This window comes from Pterocles gutturalis, unplaced genomic scaffold (genome assembly GCF_000699245.1).
Source record: "Pterocles gutturalis isolate BGI_N339 unplaced genomic scaffold, ASM69924v1 scaffold4820, whole genome shotgun sequence".
Taxonomy (NCBI): domain Eukaryota; kingdom Metazoa; phylum Chordata; class Aves; order Pterocliformes; family Pteroclidae; genus Pterocles; species Pterocles gutturalis.
In genome coordinates, this window is record NW_010140591.1 from 12,449 (window position 1) to 33,288 (window position 20,840).

Consider the following 20,840-nt stretch of genomic DNA (forward strand, 5'->3'; position numbering starts at 1 on the left):
GGAAGTAATTGTGGCAAGCTATTCTGAAAATGTCATGCAATCTACAGTTAAATTATTTTGTTCTTTCCTGGCTGTGGTTTTTATGAAATTGATGAGTCAACCAATTGTCAGTAATTTTTTTGTTGTCTTAAATTTTTTTTACCCTATATGAACTATATGCATCTGTCTATATTACATCTGAATTAGAAAAATACATAGATAGAAGGAGGAGGAAGAGTAATGGCTTTATTTAGAATTAACTCTCAGTAAGTGTTTATTAAGTGCATCTGTCATGTCTTATTCTGGATTTGTGTTGCTAGTCTCTTAGCTGGGAATTCATTTTTTTTGATACCTGATGACGTTGAATATTTCAATGTTATTGTTCTCATTCATCAGTCTATGTAAGCAGTGTGGGACTTAAGTTCAGGAATATCAGAAGTACTTGCTGTCTTCCTTTTTAGTCATTTAGCAAAAACACGTCTATGGCCTATTTTTAATACATTTTTAGATGAAATGTTTTATGTATTGTCAAGAATATTCAATTTCTTTCAAAAAATAAATGCCATTATACATGAGACTGTGCTTGTAAAACAGTTCATGCAATTAATATACCAGATGGAAAACTTGGGCTAAGAAGGGCTTTTGGAGAGAATACGTACACATATGGATAAATCAAGAAGGCTTACGTCAGATAATTCAAGATAATGGTATCGTGTGTGTGCGTGCATGTGGACAAGTGGATTCAAGAAGACTTAAGGAAAAATTATTTCCTCTTGCAACTTAAATTTGATGTCTAAATGAGTTCTTATAGATCTGGAACTTGGTAAATAGCCTTTCTTCCAGGTGTCATGCAGAAAAGAATACCTGATTTTTATTGCTGCTTGTCTGTTTGCTAATAACAATGAGCATTACCTAGCACTTAGCAGAGAAACAGCAACATTTGGATTAATTAATGGCTCCAGTTGAAATGCCTTGGGAATATGCAGGACTCGTACTGTTTGCCATGTTCTGAAGCAATGGTGTCTAAGACAGAAATTAAGATCTCCCCCTTGTACATCACACTGACTATGCATGTATTGTGGCGTTTCACAGTGAAACATGACTTTTGATTAACAAGCAGTTCTAAGGCCAAAGACCTGCATATTCATTATTTAAGTACAAAGGGAAACAATATCAAACATACAGTGGTGCACCCTGCAAAGCAGCAGGCCGTGTTGTTTTGACCTTAGAGAGTGTTTCTCTCTTGCTTTCTGTGCATATGTGTGGCAAGCAAGTCATTTTATGGATCAGTCTTGGTGGTTCTGATAATTAAGTTTCCCCTGCTGTAGGAGGAAAATAAAAGCTTTAGCGGATGGTTGCTCTTACTGAAAGCTTAATTATTTTTATTTTCTTTGTTTAAGAATTAGGGAACAATTTTTAGCTTCTCACAAGCTGGCCAAGCACATCTGAGAGCCAGGCTGCATGGCAAGAAGTGGTATGTGATCAGTCCTGGATCACCATTTTTTTCTCTGCTAATATGTTGTAATAGAGTGTATGCCTGATTTGAGCAACTATTTATTTGGCTAGAAAGGGAAATAAATGGAAGACATGGCTCCAAATGTGTGATTAACCTAGACCTTTAAGTGGCTTTGTTTTGGAGGCAGGAAATCAGGTGGCATGATCTGGAAGGAAACGGTTGGAGGTTGTTGGAATTGGGGACCTGCTAAGAAGGATTTCTTCTGTCTTGGGCCTGGAGTATTCGATTTACAGTGTGTCTGCATGTGGTTTAGTTTTGGTGTGTGAATTCTAGAAGCTGAAGTCATGTGAAGATTGTGCTGGTGTGTTGCAGCAGGGACAGAGTGTGGGTGACACTTGCCCAAGGGCTGAGCCAAGAAAGGCAGGCTGGCCTGGCACTGGGGCATCCCTACCTGCAGTAAAAACATGTTCCTCATCTGAGTCTCTTTCAAGGTGTGGCTACACCCTATAAGGGGTGAATGAGACCAAAAAATGCAACAAAACCAGTTTCAGAGAAGCTTTTAGCGGAGGCTCTTGTGAGTCAGCCGGGGCTCAGCAGTCAGATCGATCTTTTCTCCTCCATGTATCTTCAGGTTTTTCAGAAATTTTGATTAGCAAGTAAAAATATTCTCACTTCCTTGCAACCTAATGAGGAGATGTCTTTTCAGCATTAGGGAGAGAGATATGTGCTGGCTGGGATTGCTTGAAGTCAACCATCAGAAAGGTGGCACCTCTCAAGAAGCTGCTAAATCAATACATTCAGTTTTTTGTCAAATCCTGCTACTTGGTATCAGCCATGTTGATCCATTGGAAGGTATTCAGAGACAGATTTTAGATTGGCCACCAAATACCCAAGAGTCTTCTTTATCCCCTTGTCACAGGGATGCACGTGCTGCAGAGCTTCCCCATACTGGTCTGACCCTCTTGGGCAAACATTGATGGGGAAAGATTATCTCATGTTCTGCAGCGCTCTTTGCTCCAGGCAAAAACATGTCATTAGACTGACACTTAGACTGAACAGCTAGAATAAGGATGGCCCCCAAAGCAGGATCTGGTCTTGTACAACCCTGCGCTCATCTGTCTCCTGAGCAAACATGTTGCATGCACTTCAAAGACCTTTTTTGGCACAACGGGCCTGTTTCTGCTCCCTGATTACTGTGTTCTAGGGAGTGCACCCACATCCTGATTTGAGTGGCTTTTCATGCACAGTAAGCATTTGCGTGCCAATGAGTGACTCCATACGGTTTCTGAACTGAGGTATGTTGAGCTGTATCTACTGCTGCGGTTGGTGCCCAGTTTACACATTCACAGTGCTACCACCTTTCTTGTTCTCCAGAGCTCTTTGCATCTTGTTTTTTGGGGGCTGGCATGACTGAACTGTCAGGAAGCTCAGGGTATGAATGGTCTTGGAGCAGGAGAGACACTGTGATATGGCACTAGCGTTACGTTTGTTACTGCATGGGGCAGTGTAGTCAAGAGTCCAGTGAAGATATGGGTTCCTAGCTGAGGGCATCTGCAAGCAGCCCCTCCTTGTCATGCGACCTACCATGGCAGAGGTACGCTGGGAGGGAGGCTGAGAGTCACTGGTAGCTAGTTACTCTTGGATGTATGGCATTAATCATGTTCATACTGCCGTTATACCCTTAGAATTTGTCTCTGGTACAAATGCTTTCCCTTGTTTCCAGTCTCTTATAGCACTGTGATAACTAACAGCATCTGTTGATATATCCCTGCCCTTGTTTCTTCTTCTCCTCTCCCTCCCTGATGTAGTGGAAGTGTTACTAACATACCTGTTATTAGGGACTGCCAGATAGGCATTCATAGCATGTCATACTACAAGAATTCAGAGCTTTGTTTGGGGTTCAGGAGTGTTTGGTATCATCCACAGGTGGAGAAGCCATGGCTGTCGTAGATCTCTAAATCTTACGATTTCTGGATAGCATAAAATTTTGTGTAATGCTGAAATATTTCTCTTAAAGATAGGGCAAATATCCTCCGTTGGCTTGATTTTTTTTTGTTCCAGCCCATTTTGACTTCCTACAGCAGTACAAAATGTTGCTAACTTCTGTCTTGCCTTCTTCCATCCTCTTTCTGCAGGTCTTGATGATTGCCTGCAGCAATATATAAAGAACTTTGAGAGAGAGAAGATTAGTGGCGACCAGCTACTACGCATTACTCATCAAGAACTGGAAGATCTTGGAGTCACACGAATTGGCCATCAGGAGCTTATCTTGGAAGCAGTAGACTTGCTCTGTGCACTGGTAAACTTCTTGGGGCAAAAAGGGAGGAGTGAACAGTGTTTACATATTCACAGTTTGTGTATTGAAATTTTGAGCCCTAAACACTATCTAAGTAGTTCAAGAAACTCCTGACATGTAATGTATGAACAATTCAGCGTTTTAAACCAGAGGCAAGATAAAGAACAGTATCTAGTGATAGGATGGTACTTGTTAAATAAATTGATACCAGAGATTTAAGGTTTGCATATCTGTCTTTATAAAAGAAAAGCTTATCTGAAATCACAAAAGGACTAGACTGGGTTTGGTTGTGAATGTAAAACAGTTATATATGTGAATGCAGTAATTGAGTGCCAGTTGCTCTTTACTAACAAAATGTCCTGATATTAACCACGTAATTTTTCAGTGATCCTTTCATGCAAAGTATGTTTTAGATGATTATTCAAGCCTGCTGAAACATAGCTGCCGTATTTCACAGTAGAAAGTATTAAATACTGAAATAATTATCTTATGTGTAAATAATAGATACATCTTTGAAGGAGCCTATAGAGGGATTTTGGTAATGATCCTTTCAGTCAGGTCACATCATGCAAAACTGGAATTATCCTCTCGGTGAGTGGTGTGGTGCTGACTTCATCCTCACAAACTTTTTGTGTGTGCCTGTAAAGATTAGTGATAGATTGGGCACACTGTCTGCATTCTCTACTGATTGTGAACAGCTCTGCTAAGATGTACCTGACTGCATAAAGTGGTGTTTTGTGGATTTTTAATGTGTACCACTTTTCCAAGCCTCAGAACCAGCTTTAAGAAAGCGGAATCCCAGTAGAGGCAATCAAAGATGGTAGGCTGAAAGCCTCTTCAGAAGGGCTTGTGGATTCTCAGTATGCAGCAGTTTTTCTGAATATCCTATTGTTGCATCTTTGGGAGATAGATGTGATGGGTAATGAAGAGAAGAGAGTGAAAACAATAAATAAAAAAAGCAAAAAGGAAAGTAAAAAAGAGAAGATATTTTCCATACAGGAAGACATTTGATTTTAAATACATCTTAGGTTCTCTTCTTTATAGTATTTCTCATAATATTGCAGAGTGGCTCAGTGCAATAAGTTAACTCATCTATTTGGTTTTTTTAAAATAGTGGAAGGGATGCAGTCCTAAAAAAAACTTGCTACAAATATAGAAGGGAACATAAAGACAGTTATTCACAAAGTACTCTTCTCATCAGACAGTGCGAAAGGAAACAAGAAAGTAGATACTTTAATTAACTGAGACAAAATCTAAGTTAGGGTGAATGCTGATGACCATTCTTTCCAGGCACACAGGGAGACAGATTGAGACTCTTTAAAAAATAATCTATTTTCACTGAAGGAACCTAGTTTGCCAGCTGAAATTTCTTCTTTTCCTAGATATGTAATTACAGATGTTATCTTTAAACAAACAAACAACTTGTCTTTGTAGCTTCCTTATCTTAGACAAAAGTGTATGGAACTAAACTGAATATAAAATAAGGAATTTGTAGTGAAGGCTAACACTGCATCCTTAATTAATGCAGCAAGTCTCTACCTTCCTGGTCCTTGTTGCACGTACAGTGTTGTTTGCTTTTCTGAATTTGTCTTAAAGAAAACTTCATCATTGAAACACATTGGCATGTGTTCATATCACAGCTTCCCATTTAAGTTGAGGTTTTTGCAGTCTCACAATTGGCTCCTGATGGCTCCTCAGGGATACAAAATGCGATTATTGTATTGATTTTAGTGCAGTTAATTTGAATTTATTGTTCACCAATCAGACAAACCTCTTTAGAAATTTAATTCAGAGATAATCCTTTTTGGCTATACTGGTCCTACACTTACAGGCTTTCCTTTTTTTTTATTGCATCAGTAAATATCTGTCCTGGTTAGTGCCTGCGTATTCTTCTGATTAGCCTCTAATGTTGACTGTATTGTTTAGGAGAACTTTAAGCCAATGTCTCTCCAGCACAGGAAAATTGCTAGTGCAGGTAGTCACTGTGCAAGCTTTTTTCAATTAAAATTAACTGATTTTTTTCTCCTGTTTCACTGGAGTTTGACAGAGGCTTCATGATAGAATTTGCCATGAATTACAAGTGTGTGATCCAACTGAATTAAGATCTGTTTGGATGCTGTAGACGACTGGTGGTATGATGGGATAGGAATAGTAATGTTAATTTTGTCTTTCAGACATAATCTCTGATTGATTTTTAACTACTCATTAAAAAATTGTCACTTCTGATTCTCTTCCCCATTCTCTCCCAGTTAGTGAGTGGCCACCTAAACAGTGTTTTGGGACTGAGGATAGTTGAGAGGAACAGAACCACCTCCCACTGTTCATTCCTGTTCCCACTCTATAGGGGGAAGTTTTCAAAATAGTTGCTGTCAATGAGAAAAGCTGCTTCAGTGTTGATAGCTGATGTGCTTTAGGAACTGCTTTCTTCCTGTCCCCCCTCTTCTGCCACCCTTCCCAGTATTTTTTGGGGGGGTAGCTTCTACTGGCAGTTTCTTCCCTGTCATCTGTGGATATGGTGAACAGCAAACCAACTGTTTGTGTTGCCTGCCTGTAGTTCATGAGACAACATTTTCTACCTGGAGGAAGGTGGAGAGCCTGAACAAGCACATTTGGCTGGTGTGGGGAGTGCATGGGACCTTAACCCAGATGGAGGCTATTGAACAGTGCTGAACAGACAAACTGCTCGCTACAATAATAGCTGGGAGCCTGTTATGTTTGATAGTACTATTTAAAGAATGTTCTTTATTGATTTTTGACAGAAGGTGGGTGGGTGGCTCTGGTCTCTCACAGTTATCTCCCTCCTGTCATAAGCACTTGTGACAAATGGATTCTCCAGTGTTCGTTAGCTGATCAGAGAACAAATGGTGGCCTGTGCTGTCCATCTTAGGTAGAGACTCTCTTGGCTGCCAGCCTGCCATACTGTGCTCTTGACAAGAGAGCAAGCGTCATGGGGGTGAGATTTGCAGGTTTTCTTTTCCTGTGGTGCTTCAAAGAAGGAGGAATAAAAATTTTGCCCAGCTGTTACTGCTGTTACAGGTCACGCTTGCTGATAATGATGGGGGCGTACGTATCTCATACCATCACTGAAGCTGAACTTGCTCCAGGAGAGAGCGAGAAATGTAACTAATGTGGTTTGTCTCTTCCCTTTCTTCTTCAGTCTGTGAAGGTGGGAGCATGTTCAATAGATTATCTTACCTCAGTGCAATTTTGTGTTTTATCAAATCCATGTGTCAGAAAGGGCAAGACAAACAAAATGTTCTCTATGCTGAAAAGGAAGAAGTATTGAGGTCTGTGATGGTATTTTATTGTTGCATGGGTTTTAATCAGTCCTTGAGAAAACACCGTGATGGAGATATGCCTGTAGAGTTGTTCTGTTTCCAGCCAGGCACACCTCTTTGTCTCTTTCTGTTCAAACTGGGACATGAAACTGAGATCACACTTGTGGCACCAACAAGTAGATTCCTGCTTGGTGTGGATGTGCATGTTTATTCATACTGACAAAACTCAAAAAATAACTGACATCTCAAAAGTGGTTGAAAATTGGTAAACGAAGAAACTGCATGTCCAGCTCTAGAGGAGCTGGAGGAGAAACAGTACTGAGTTAGGTACTATGGTATTTTTTCTTCAGGCTACTGCCAGGTAATAAAATATACACTTGTTCATCAGTTCTAAAAATTACCACGCAGACCTATCCTCAACACAATCCTTTTCAGTATGTGCGTGGCAGTGAAGCTAGTCTAAGACTGCTTTACATTTCATCAGTAAACAAATAACAGTAAAGGAGACTTTCATCCACACGTAAAATGTGGTGAGACTTATTTCTTTAATGGTTGCTTTAAGAACTGGATGTGAATGAACAATGCCAACAGAAAGTAAATTGAGGAAAGATGGAGGTGATGCTTATGAAAAGAGAAATGCATACTGAAGAAGAGATTGCTTAAATAATGCCATCATATCACAGTATCAGTCTTCAGGTTTGGTGTGCATCTGGAGATCTTGGAGCTCCTGAAATACCTAACTGTTGCAGAAAGCAAAGAAATGCACATAATTCTTTTTCTATCATCTATTTGTCAGGAAATGGTGTTTCATTTATCAAAACTGGATATGACCATATTTTGCTGAGTGTTCATGGACTCTAAATTTTATGTCTCCTTGGTATCGTATTTTTCCCAGAAAATGCTACCCTTTGCCTTGCTGTCTGGAGAATACAAAGACTGTAGACTGCCCAGCCAAAAGATTTCTTCTTCTGTCTTTAAGAAAATGATCTAGTTTGCCTGACATATCACCACAGTGGCTTGATGCATGAGAATTTTTTTTCTGCTTTACTTCTCCAAAATAGCATATATATTTTGTTTGAATGATTAAATTAGTTTTGTTTGATTTTGAACATTTTCAAGTACTTTATAGAGACCTTAAAGTGGGAAATATTTTGTTCTGGGAAAATGCGAGTGTTTAGAAAACTTCACAAACAACTTTTCAATGCTTTAAAGTTTTCCTTAAACATAATTTAGTGACGTCCCTATGAATTTGCAAAATACTGCTTCAGGTAATCTGCATTTGTGTAGAATAGAGTTTGGTTAAAAAACAAAACAGTTTTTGGTTTGTACAGCATACTAGTTTCAGTACTGGTTTCATGCTAGTTATTTAAAACTGCTATGTCTGCAAGGGAATTTATTATACAATGCATATTTGAATCTGTAAAGCTAGAAGATTGCAGCAGATGAAATAGCATTATTATTTGGCAGAGAAAACATTGGTGTGCACTAACAGCATGAAATTACTTATCATTTACCACTAACATAAAACATTTATATGTAAATGAATGTAAAAATAGGCCTACTTTACCCATGAATGATTCAATTCCTCTTAAGAATTATGCCTTTTATCTTAATTTCATCTTCTTGCCATTTCTCACACAGAAATCCTTTCCTTTGCCCTTATCACTAGTCAGATCTTGAAACTACTTTTGTCAGTAATAATGAATATTAGACTTAATCATTGTAGTGCTAAATGAGGGAGACTTCATTTCAGAATGGAGATTTGTATGTACTGAAGTTGGGATTTGTTGTTAATATTCTGTATGCTCACAGCATAAAAATCACCCTTTTTGCTATTGCCCTTTGTAAGTTAAAGTTCTGCTTATGTATCATCTGCCTTCCTGTTTCAGCCTGAGCTAACTTAACTGCAGAGAAGGAAATCCTGAAGTCCATCACCAGATCAATAAAGCTATGGAGTTAAAAAGTTTCTGATAGCTCATATAGATCACATTGAAAATGTTTGTTGCTTCTGTTTGTAGATCTTTTATACAGAGCTGCAGTAAACACTGTGGTATGGCAAAGGCAGTAAATACATCTGTATGCAAAGGGTGACTGTCCTTTCTCCCACCCACCTCAAGAATTAGTTATGGATCCTAGATACTTTTTTAGTTGCTTTTTTCTTTGGGCTGTTTGGAGTTTTGTGCAAATATGAAACATATGCCCTGGTTCAGAGTCAAGCATGGTTTGGGTTGGAAGGGACCTTTAAAGATCCAACCCCCTCGTCAAAAGGAAAGGGCTGTTACAGTCTAAAATGTTTTAAAGAGGTAGTGTGTTCATAACAATCTACTTACTTCCTTTTTTTTTTTTTTTTTTTAAACTGTTGATAAGCTGTTAAAGACTTTGTGAAATGCATGTGGCTGAATATGTAATGGTAGTTTGAATTCTGGAGAAGTAAAGGGCGCTTGGCTGTCTAGGGACAAAATTACATGAGAAAGTAGAAAAAAAATAATGAGCGCTTGATCTTGCACAATCTGCTGATGGAATAAGAGTAGGAAGAATAGTTATATAATTGCTCTATTAGTGCTACAGAGCATAACCAGGGCTTGGCTTTTTGATGTGTTGCTTCATTGTGCTGTGGAAAAATAAGGGGATTTTTTGGGAAAGGGGATGATGATGATGATGATGAGTCTTTCCTGGGTTTTGCAGAGCTGTAAGTGTCATGCACCTGAGTTTTTTCTGACTGCAAACATTTAGGACAAATATTTATACTCTTTGAAACCATTTGCCTTTTTATCAGTAAATGTTTAATAATTGCAGTAAATGATAAGTGTCATTTGAGCTGTCTGGCTTTTTCTCCTTATCTACTTATTCTGTGTTTATGAAACAGATGTGTATGGATCACGTGTTGTGCACTTCTAAATTGCCCCGTATGTCAGTGCTGTTTGAAGGAGAGGTAACCTTAGTGTTGGCATTTCATGAAGCTGGAAGAAGGGTCGTTAGAAATATATGTTGTAGGTAGATCTGGTGAGGTATAAAGTTACATAAGGCACCTTCCATATGACAAGCTGTGTTCTCAGCTGTTTGCAACTTTGGGCTGGTAGGCTTTCTGTCTCATACCTTGTGGGAGTGTTCAGCCAGGTGTTTTGGAGAATGAGGTTCAGATGCATTTTGTTCATTTTTTAAAACAACTTTGGAGACAAAGGTTGGAATTTTTCTTGGCAAATTTTTGGCCACCTCAAATTTTCAGGTGCGGTTTTGAAATGGCTGCCATGTGCTGTGGTATCCATTCGATGCTGCTTTGATTATTCATTTAAAAACTTCCTCAGGCTTCTGGAGAACTGAGGACTCTATGAACTTTACTGTTTCCAGGTTGCTTGTTTAAAAGCAATAAATATTACATACAGAAATGATGCTCAGGAATTAAATATGGAAGAGGAAAGCACTGAAAAATAGTGAGGAGCAGGATTAAGCTTGCCTAAGGTTATCTGAAGTCCATTTCTTAGCAGTCATATGCTATCCTTACCTAAAACTCCTGCATTCAGTCGATGAATAACTGGGAAAAGACTTTTTAAAAAGCTGCCTTAGAGAGAAAACTTATGATTTCATCCCTGTGGTTGTTATCCATGTTACAGAGAGATATCAGGCATAACTGAGAACTTACATTTCTTGACACATAATTTATTATACACTGCACATAATTTGTTACACAGTATAGCTATGTAGATTATAATATTTGTCTTTTCAAAAGGTTGCCATTTTTTTCCTTCTTTAAAAAATAATGTTTGTGTGTGTGGCAACAAATATTTGCCAAAGAAAAATAAAACTTAGCTTCTGTAGTTTATACTGTTACGGTTGCCTTCTCCAGAGGGGCAGCAGAAATTAATCCATGTAAGCACTGCTATCTGCTCTGCCTGTCTGAAGAAGCTGTTTTTTTCCTTTTGCCTGCAAACATCAGTATTACAGTATTATCTTCAGTTCCCATCTTGTGTCTCTTCAGTAGGAGTTAGCACTGGTCGCTGCATGCCTTTTTCTTCACTTGTCCTCCAGCACCTTTCTGGGCTGAAAGACAAGAAACGGTTATTTAGGGAGGTAGGCAGAGGGGCCGTAAACTCATTTCTCTATGTTGGCTTGTTTGTAGGAGTCAATCATGTCCTTGAACTTAATGTGGCCTTTGTGCTTGGAGATGTAGAGGCGTTCATGGTTGCATAAAAGTTGTGATCAAGACATCTATTCTAAGGGGTTTCTGGATTTGTTAATGGGACTGTGGCTATGTCTGTATTGCAAACTGTGGTGTATTTAGATCTAGCTTCTTTTGGTAACTGAGCTTGGCTTTTTTAGTTAGTGGAGATGTCTTTGCACTTGCAATGGGCAGTATAAAAATACCCTAAACTAACGGTCTAAGCAGCTTCTTGACACTCTCTCTGAGCCAGCAGAGATAGGTAGCAAGGTAGCACTATATGACTTAGGAACAGTTTACTTCTTAACTTGTGCTAGCAGTGTGAGGTGCACTTCTCTGCTACCAAGAGTTAAGTGAATTTAACACAGGAAAGAGATTAAATGAGTTCAGGTTTCTTGTGGTTTTTTTGGTTTGGTTTGGTTTGGTTTTTTAATCGGGGGGGAGGAGGGGGGCAGTGATGAACAGCTAATGAGCATTGATCAAGCTAATCTAAAAAAGTTCGCTTTACTTCCAAAATTTGGTTACTGAACTTTCTTCCTATCCTGTGGTGCTGGTGCAAGGATGGGCTGGCAGAGGGACTAGGCTGGCTCCCCTCACCAAAAAAAAAAGAAAGCAAAACTCATCAGCAGTGATTAGAGCTGCTGCTTGTCAGCATGTGAAGAAAAGAGCTACAATTCATCACTCACACTGTCATAGGAAGCCAGAGAAAAGTAATTAGCAGGTAAAACGTCTATTAATAGCTCCTACAACCTTTAGTTTGAACACCTGCTGACAAGCTATTACTCCATGTAGCTTAGCTTCATCAAGTTCTTGTTTTGTGCTTGCCAGAAGAGACTGCATTAGAACCATTTCTGTTGAGGTGGGGTGTCTCTGAAGAGGCTCTTGCTCTGTGGCCTCTCGTTGAGAAGGCGGATGCGTAGACTTGCTTCACTTCTCGTAATCTCTGCAAGCATGCAGAGTTTTCTTTGTGGTTCTTTCAGTGACTGTGAATTTATTTTGGCTAATGAAAGCATAACTTGTGTTGGTGCTGGCTAAATGCAGCAAAGGGGAAAACAAAGAACTGTCTCTTTTGCCTGCAATTATCTTCTTACGTTGCTTGAAAATAAATGCAGTGTATTTCTAAGAAAACCATATTGTTAATAGTATATTATCACATATAAAGTATGATTAAACTTGGCAATTATTATTTGAGCAAGCTTTTTTCCAGTGTTAGAACATGCATCTCTTTGTTCATTTTTGATGTGGGCCAGAAATATTAGTGATAAACAAGGTGAGGATTTTGTTAGCTTGGCTGCTAACTTGGAGGCTTCAATAAACACAGCTGCCCAAAAAGATATTCTGTCTCAAATTTATCTCAATGTTTTCCGTCCCTGGCTCTATCTGTCTCATATTACAGGTGGAGGCTTTACTGAAATCGGTGCCATTCCTCATGTAGTACTGGGTTTTTTTATGTAGTTTGGGTATTACACTTTTCCCTCATTTTTTTATGTTAAAGAAAATACACATATTTGATGAATGTATATGGAAATAGAATTGTATCTGTTAACATTGTCTCTTCCTTTCCATGCATCCGACAGTGAAAAAAGACGTCTGAAAAAGAGTACGTCTGTAGGTGACCATCACTTGAAATGTTAACAAGAGGCTTTTATTAGGGGCTCCTTCTCTAAAGAAGCATATATGTAAATATATCCTATTTTCTTGGCGTAGAGTAAATTTTTGAGTATCGTTTTAATTGGTCCACAGTGTTCAATATTGCAGGTGTTCTTTTTACTGGTGCTCTGCTTTCTGGTGGGACGGGAGGCCTGTGCATTGCCTGTCAGGGTTCCCGCGGTGGTGGGCCCAGCACAGGCTGCCCCCCACCCCCCGCCTCTCTAAGCAGATGAGGTACAGAGCAGGTGACGAAGTGGGGGATGGAGAAGGAGAGGGAGGTGAAATAATTTGGGGGTTGTCAAGGAGGGGCATTGAGATCCCACCTCAGTGCAAGGCCTCCTGGTCATGGGCCCTGTGCGCAGCCAGCCTGGGGAGGCGAGTGGGTGCCTGGGCCCGGACAGCTCCTTCCCGGCTCACACCCCCACCATAGCTTACCGTGCATGGATTGAAGGAGAGTGTGGTATTTGGATAATTGCACTCAGCTTCTTAGTAACAGCCCCCTGAATTAAGAAGTTCAACATTTCAGTGTGTCAAAAAGAAGGAAAGCCTGTGAGGAGTGCTGTGGCCAGCGGCCGGTTTGTGGTCGTTCCCCCGTATTTGGGGGAGGTGAGCGCCATGTTGTGCAGGTGTCGTGGGGCTTGCTTGTGGTGGGGGTTTGGTTTGGATGATCTGTAGGACATTTTGTGTGATGTATCTTTCATCCAGAATATCTTTCATTTGTTTCTTCACCTGTTAATTTTGTCAAAAACGAGCTAGATGCTCAAGAAGCAGGATGAAATAAGAACAAACCTGGTATTTTTTTCCAATTTACTCCTACCCGGTCCTCAGTCTTCATTCTGCTCTCTCAGCCACAGCAACCACAGAAAACCTCAGCAAAAACAAATTTATTTTTATCTGATGTTTATCTCTTTAATTTGGGCTGATTTAATAAGTTATTAGTTATGAGCCATTTAGCTGAATAATAAAATACATTTTACTTTTCCATCCTAATTTATTGTTTTCATCTTGTAATTTTTTATTTATAGCCTAACTCTATCTGTTGTATAATTGCTGTTGAATATTTACATGGTGGAAAAGTTATTGCCCAAACATGCAGTTTATCTCATTGGGAACAGAGCGTAGTGGCAGAGGATGGCGCCTACGCAGAAACTGCATGGTTGAGAAACATGCCTGCAAAGCTTTACTTGGCCAAAATATGGGAAGCAAAGATTTTTAAAATGCAACCTTAGTGTACGACCACTTCCCCCTTAAGCAGAGTCCCAAAGTGCATCCTCTGCTGTGGAAAGTTTGCTCTTGTTTTAGCGGCTCCCTTGCAAAGTGTGTTCAGTTTACAAGTGCGAAGAGGGACTGGCTAGGAGACAGCAGACAAGCTGTGTGCTGAGGTCTCTCCTTCCTGCGATCCTCTCCCATTTATTTGGGAGTTGATGTTGTGGGAGGGCTGGGGGGCTCCCTGGGGCTGTCCTCAGTGGATATTTACACTGTCTATACAGTCCCTGTATAATTAAAGAGGAGATTAAGTTCATTTAGTAGATGGTTTGGATTAGGAGCATGACAACTGCTGTAAATAATCTGCACCACCCTCCCCCCCCCCTTCCCTATAGAAAAAAGGCTAAGGTAAATAAGCTTCAGCAGTCTTAAATTGGCATTGGCAAATATATTTGCCAATATAAATACATAAATCTTCTCCTTGTGAACAGTTCAACATGGGGACTAAACTGGCAGGCCTGGGATGAGAGCTGGTGAGGACAGCGGGTGTCATTAGGAGGTAGATTTTTCTATGTGCAGCTGAGGGGCTTTCTGCATCCTACTTCATCATCACTTGTGGTAGGAAGTAGTGCACCTTTGTAGTAAGTAGCTCTTTCCGTCATCAACTGAACAAGTTGTTAGCACCCCATGTTGTAACCCTGTGATGTGGTTATGGCAGGGAACACCTTCAGTAGACCCGTCTTTCTGTTAAAGGGATAATAAACTCAAGTCTATGCAAGTGCTTATTCCTCTACAAAGGCAAAAGAAGCTGTCTCTTTTGAAATAAGTATTATTTTTTGCATTTTTCAGGAAAACAATTCTATTCTAGAAATAACAAGTCACTGATTTTACTGTATTATATTGTAATTGAATATTAAATTAAAGCATTCTCTAGTGCCATTTCAGCAACATTTGTATATTTGAAGGAAGGATTTTCAAGTACTATTGGTTAATATTGCTGCATGATTATTTCTGTCTCTGCTGCATAGCTGAGGAACGTAATTTAAGTTATAAGGGATTGACTCCTAAATGGAAGGAAAGTTTACAACTTGACTTTAAATGGGTGACAGACATCGAGCAGAGTAGCACTGCTGTGTTCTATGGTCTGTGATTCTGGTGGTCCTTTACTGTTAACAAGAATAAAAATAGGGTAATGAACATGCTTCGCTCACTGAAACCAACAAAAGCAATTTCATATCACACTGTGTCCATATAGCATACTTCTGCTAGTTGCAAGCCCTTTTGCCTGATGTGATCTTAGGAATCAGTGTGAATATGGACACGAGAGACTGATGCATAATCATCAGATCTACTGAGAGTGATGGACTGCTTTGAAAATCAGTCTTCCAGACTAGGTTTTTCTTCATTTTGAGATGTTTTTCTCAGTGCACTTAAACCAGCTAAAAGATCACTCATAATTTTGCTCTTCTTTTGTTCTATTTTTATGCACTTTAGAAACAGAACATGCCATACGTTTGAAAACTAATGTGTGGGTGTATTTCTACCTTAATTATTAGGAATCATTAAATTTTGAAGCAGAGGAGCAGTCTTGCTCTTCTTGGTACTTCATGTTCAGCTGCAAAGCCAACTTTCTTTCTTTGTCTTTTTTTCAATGCAGAACTATGGTTTGGAAACAGAAAATCTGAAAACCCTTTCTCACAAACTGAATGCATCTGCCAAAAATCTGCAGAACTTCATCACTGGGAGGAGGAGGAGTGGTCACTATGATGGAAGGACCAGCCGCAAATTACCAAATGATTTTCTGACGTCAGTGGTGGATCTGATTGGAGCGGCTAAAAGTCTGCTGGCTTGGCTGGACAGGTAAAATCTCCCAAATGTGTCACAGGTAACCAGTTCATGCACATGGACAAACCCCAACGTCTTTACAAAATGTAGTGTAGACACTGAAACGGAAGCAGAATTCGTTTCCAGATTCTGAGGGGAAGTTTGTAGGAATTTTTTCTTGTTAAGGCAGCATGCAATTCAGAGAGCATTTCAGTACAATACTTCTAAAGGGACTGCAACCCTAAACATATCTGGAAATACAATATAGCAATAGGATGATATCATTAGGTTATATACGTATTTTATTTTTAATATAGAACAACACTTTGACCTGTGTAACTCAGATTCATTGCTCTGATAGTATAAAATTCACAAAACTGTGGTCATACTTTTTATTATATAGGTGTCAATATATACTTCCAATGTGTGTGCGTGCAAACATGCATGTTTCATTTTAGGTTTTTAAAATTTTATTAGAATATCTCTGAAACTGTAGATGTGACTGGAACTGTCTTATATGTTTACCTCTATTACCTAGCAAGTATGTGGGACCAGGACTTAAGTGCTCTCCTTTACTTTATCTGTAGTTACATTTTTCTAATGATGACAAGAGTAATATGCAGGTATTTAAGATGATCGTTGAAACTCTTGAAGTGATTAAAATTAGTCTATCTATTAGTCTTTATAAAATGCATCACAGTGCATTTTTATCAGAGAAAATAAAATGTTTATCTTGATTTAAAGGTGTATCTTATTTTGTATCCAGCAGCTGAAGTTTTGTTCAGAGTATGATCTTTGTATAATTCTTAAAATCCAACCAACTTGTTTGGAATTACTTTGTTGTGTTTCATTTTCCTGAAGAAAACTAGCTTCTGTCCCATAAATGGTTTCCATATGAAAGGTTTAGGTGAGGCATGAATCTCTGCCATTTCTTAAGCTGAACTGTAATCTCTTTCTTTTTTTCAAGAGACTGCAGCTACCTCTGCTGCTTCTTTTCTCCTCTGTTTCTAGCCTTTCCCCAAGTATCAAAACCAGAGTACCTAAAGCTGGCCTACATTTCTATTTAGATGTTTAACATTAGATATGCAGAGAAGCAATACAATCTCATGGAAGGAGTTTAGTACTGAGATTTCAAAAATTTGGAATATATTTTCAACTCTGCCTCTAGCCTGGTGTTGTGACTTGGAAGACCTGTAGGCTTCATATTTCCCCCTGCAAATAATTTTTCTCAGAGAACAGCATATCATTCTGGGCTTTAAAACAGAAGGAACAGTAGAAAAACATGTTATTTTGCATAGGTAGATAAATGTTTGCCACTTCTTTCTATTTAGATTTTTTTCTCATCAGAACTGTGAATAATCATAGAACTATAGAATCACAGAACCACAGAATCATAGAATGGTTTGGGTGGGAAGGGACCTTTAAGACCGTTAGTTCCAATCCCCTTGCCATGGGCAGGGACACCTCCCACTAGACCAGGTTGCTCAAAGCCTCATCCAGCCTGGCCTTGAACACCTCCAGGGATGGGGCATCCACAGCTTCTCTGGGCAATCTGTTCCAGTGCCTCACCACCCCCACAGTGAAAAATTTCTTCCTGATAGCTAATCTGAATCTACCTTTTTTCAGTTTAAAACCATTACCCCTCATCCTATTGTTCCTGTGGGGGCCCCCTTTAAGTACTGGAAGGCTGCTATAAGGTCTTCCCAGAGCCTTCTCCAGGCTGAACAACCCCGACTCTCTCAGCTTGTCCTCATATAGGAGATGCTCCAGCCCTCTGGCCATCTTCATAGCTCTCCTCTGGACTTGCTCCAACAGGTCCATGTCCTTGTTATGTTGGGGGCCCCAGGGCTGGTCTCAGTACTCCAAGTGGGGTCTTATGAGAGCAGAGTAGAGGGGGAGAATCACCTCCTTCAACCTGCTGGTAATGCTTCTTTTGATGGAGGCCAGGATACGGTTGGCTTTCTGGGCTCCAAGTGCACATTGCTGAGTCATGTTGGGCTTCTCCTCAATCAACACCGTCAAGTCCTTCTCCTCAGGGCTACTCTCAGTCCCAGCCTGTATTTGTGCTTGGGATTGCCCCGACCCATGTGCAGGACCTTGCACTTGGCCTTGTTGAACTTCATGAAGTTTGCACAGGCCCACCTCTCAAGCCTGTCCAGATCCCTCTGGATGGCATCCCTTCCCTCCAGCGTGTCCACCACACCACACAGCTTGGTGTCATTGGCAAACTTTTTGAGGGTATACTCTTTATCATGAATAATGACTGCTAGTTACAAAATTGAGATTTTTTTTTTTTTCTGCATAAAATAGTCTGGTATTAAAAATTAAACTTTCCCATATATACGTTTAACACATTGAAAAAGAAGTTATGAGTTTTGGCATCTTCGTATTAATTTAGTAATTGATCTTCAGGAAAAAAGTAGTTGTTGATGCTAGGAAACTTCTCCATCTGAGCAGTAACGTGTCACTGTAGTACCGTACACTGTGCCCAAATTATGCAGTTTTAGTATTAAAAGACAAATCCAGTCTGTAGAATTTGTTTGTAACTCAGAAGTGTGTTGAGAACTACCTCTTAGTAAAGTTACATTTATAAAGGCAGCTATATTGTGTTTGTCAGAGGTAATTCTGTTCACAGGTTTCAGTGTTGATGGGGGAAGATCTCTAAAATAATTCCTAACAACATGCATATCAATTCTCCTCCCAGCTCCCAGTAAAATGCAAAATGACTTCTGCATTTATCTGAAATGATTGCTGATCAGACCCAGGAGTTCCAAGAAGTTAAAAATGAGGGCAGCCATGGTGGTAGCCCACTTTTAACAATGTTTTCTTTGGTGTCCAAATAAGGCTTCCTAGAAGTGATATTTTAATTTCATTCAGATTTCTGTGATCTGTGTAGCTTAAACACCTGGTTCTGGAAACGTTTTCTGTAACATTTTAAGACTTTTGTGATTTATGAGGGTGTGGGGTTTTTCAGTTAGGTTTGTTCTTCCTTCTTTGTGAAGACCCCAAATTAGAATGAAGGCAGGCCAATGACTGCATTTTTCTCAGGAAGTGGGAACATATGGAGATCGAAAGGATTCTGCTTATTATATTCCTTCGAAGCAGCTATTGGGGCCACTAGGGGGAGGTAGAAAGATTTTTAAAATAAAATATTTAAAGTTAGGAACATAGATGTAGTTTTATTCTGCATGGCTATTACTATTAAATCTGGGCCCCAAATCTTAGTTTTTTGATTGGTTTCTAACAGCGGTTCTGTCTCTGGGGCATGAGAGAGCGGAGAGCAAACCATTAGGAAGAATGAAGTGTCTATTAGGGTTATCCACCCCATTGTAACAGCCATAGTAGGCTGCCCCTAAGCAGTGTTTTTCAGGTCATGTCTGGAAGAAGCCGCTAGCAGCAGCTCTAACTTGCACAGAAATGGAATGATGTGTTTTTTATGTGTGGGGAATGGTGATGACTCCATATGACTGGTGCTTTGCTTGCAGCTCTAGCGAACTCTCTTTTGATGATATTTCAGTAAGACGCTTACAATCTGTAAGGACCTTGTTAGGCCAGGCACAATTATTAGAAGGAGCGCAAAAGCTGTGATTTGATGAGTTACTTTCACTGTGGCTCTTGCAGTGCCACTGTGCAGGGCTGATCCAAGGACATGCTTTGTTCCAGGTCTCTGTCTGGAGCAGTCCTACTTACAGATGTATGTCAGAGCTTGAGTTTTACTGAAAATCAGGGTAGCCTTTAATTGCCAAGCATCAAAAGTCTTCTGGTTTAGTTTCATTGAGGAACTGGAAACCTTAGTATAGAATTCTAGCTATTTTCAAAAGAGGTTGGCGGATGATTTCGAAGAGCATAAAATAGCTCTCTGATAATGTCGTGTAAAGAAACTGTCATCACACTAATAGATTATGTCCTTAAACTTTTTAGACTAATTTTAATTTCCTGTTACTTTCTTAGCCCACAACATCTATCTTCTCTTCCAGAAGACTTCAAAAAATATTTTAGCTTAATAATGTTTTATTTTGTACTAAATCTTCAAATTCTTCCAAGCAAATTTCTGTATGGAGATTGGTGCTTTCTTGAAAAACTATGAGAGTCTTTTGTGAAAAGTATGGTGCGTTTCCACTTGACACTTAGCTTAGCTCTTGGGCTGGATGGAAAAACCACACTTCAGGTTACAGCCGCAAACTACTTATCTGATATTCAAAGCAACTTTACATTGAAATGTCTCCAGTGATACTTCTCAAGAATTAGGGAATAATATATACAGACATTCAGGTGTTCTAGACTTCCAGTTAGATCACTGATGTCCTTTTCAGTCTTTATTCCTGTAGTTCATGAAAGTTGTATTCTTTGGAATAGCAATATGTGCCATTTTTCTGAATCCTCCTTCTTCTCTGTGTCAGGTTCCTGGAAATTCTTCTGCCTTTTAAAGGACTTGATGCAATCCATCCTGGGGAGGAAGCCTCAGTGCTTTCTGCGCAGTGTGTTTGCTTTGCTGAGATTATGTATAGTAGTTCTGATAAATGTATTTCTCAATGTTTCTTTTGAATTGCAGTGAAAACACACGCAAGTTTGTTGTTTGGTGTCAAAGCAGGAGGGAGGTAAATACTGTTAAGGGTCACTCTGATCAAGCAAGGAAAACTCTCTGCGTTATACTCTTGATCACAAAGTATGCTACAGTCTGGAAGCCATGTGGCAAATGTAATGAGTACAGATCTCCATCTTATTTTTTTCTTTACTACAGTGTTCAAAAATATGAACTAGATAGTGAAAGATCTAGGAAAACTGGAATGCTGACAGTCAAAAAAACATAGTTGAAAGGAAATGAAACTGAATAGTTAAAGAAAACTGTTAGAACAACTGAAGAAAAAACACAATTGAAAAATGTGTGCAGCTGATGTAAAGATAAAATTTAAGGTAAAGAGTTTTATGTCCCTCAAGCTAAACGTGGCATAACAAGGAAAATTTTATGAAATGTAAAATTAAAGTAGGATTACT

General features: G+C 39.4%; 1 protein-coding gene across 1 annotated transcript in view; it reads left to right on the forward strand.

Annotated features, from left to right (window-relative positions):
* LOC104469274 (connector enhancer of kinase suppressor of ras 2-like) overlaps positions 1-20,840 on the forward strand; it is a gene marked incomplete at its 3' end in the record, with an annotated part of 71,481 nt that overhangs the window by 277 nt on the left and 50,364 nt on the right. Inside the window, exons 2-3 of the mRNA XM_010083724.1 lie at positions 3,571-3,734; positions 15,679-15,881. Coding sequence (XP_010082026.1) covers positions 3,571-3,734; positions 15,679-15,881 — 367 coding nt within the window. The remainder of the gene's footprint in view (positions 1-3,570; positions 3,735-15,678; positions 15,882-20,840) is intronic.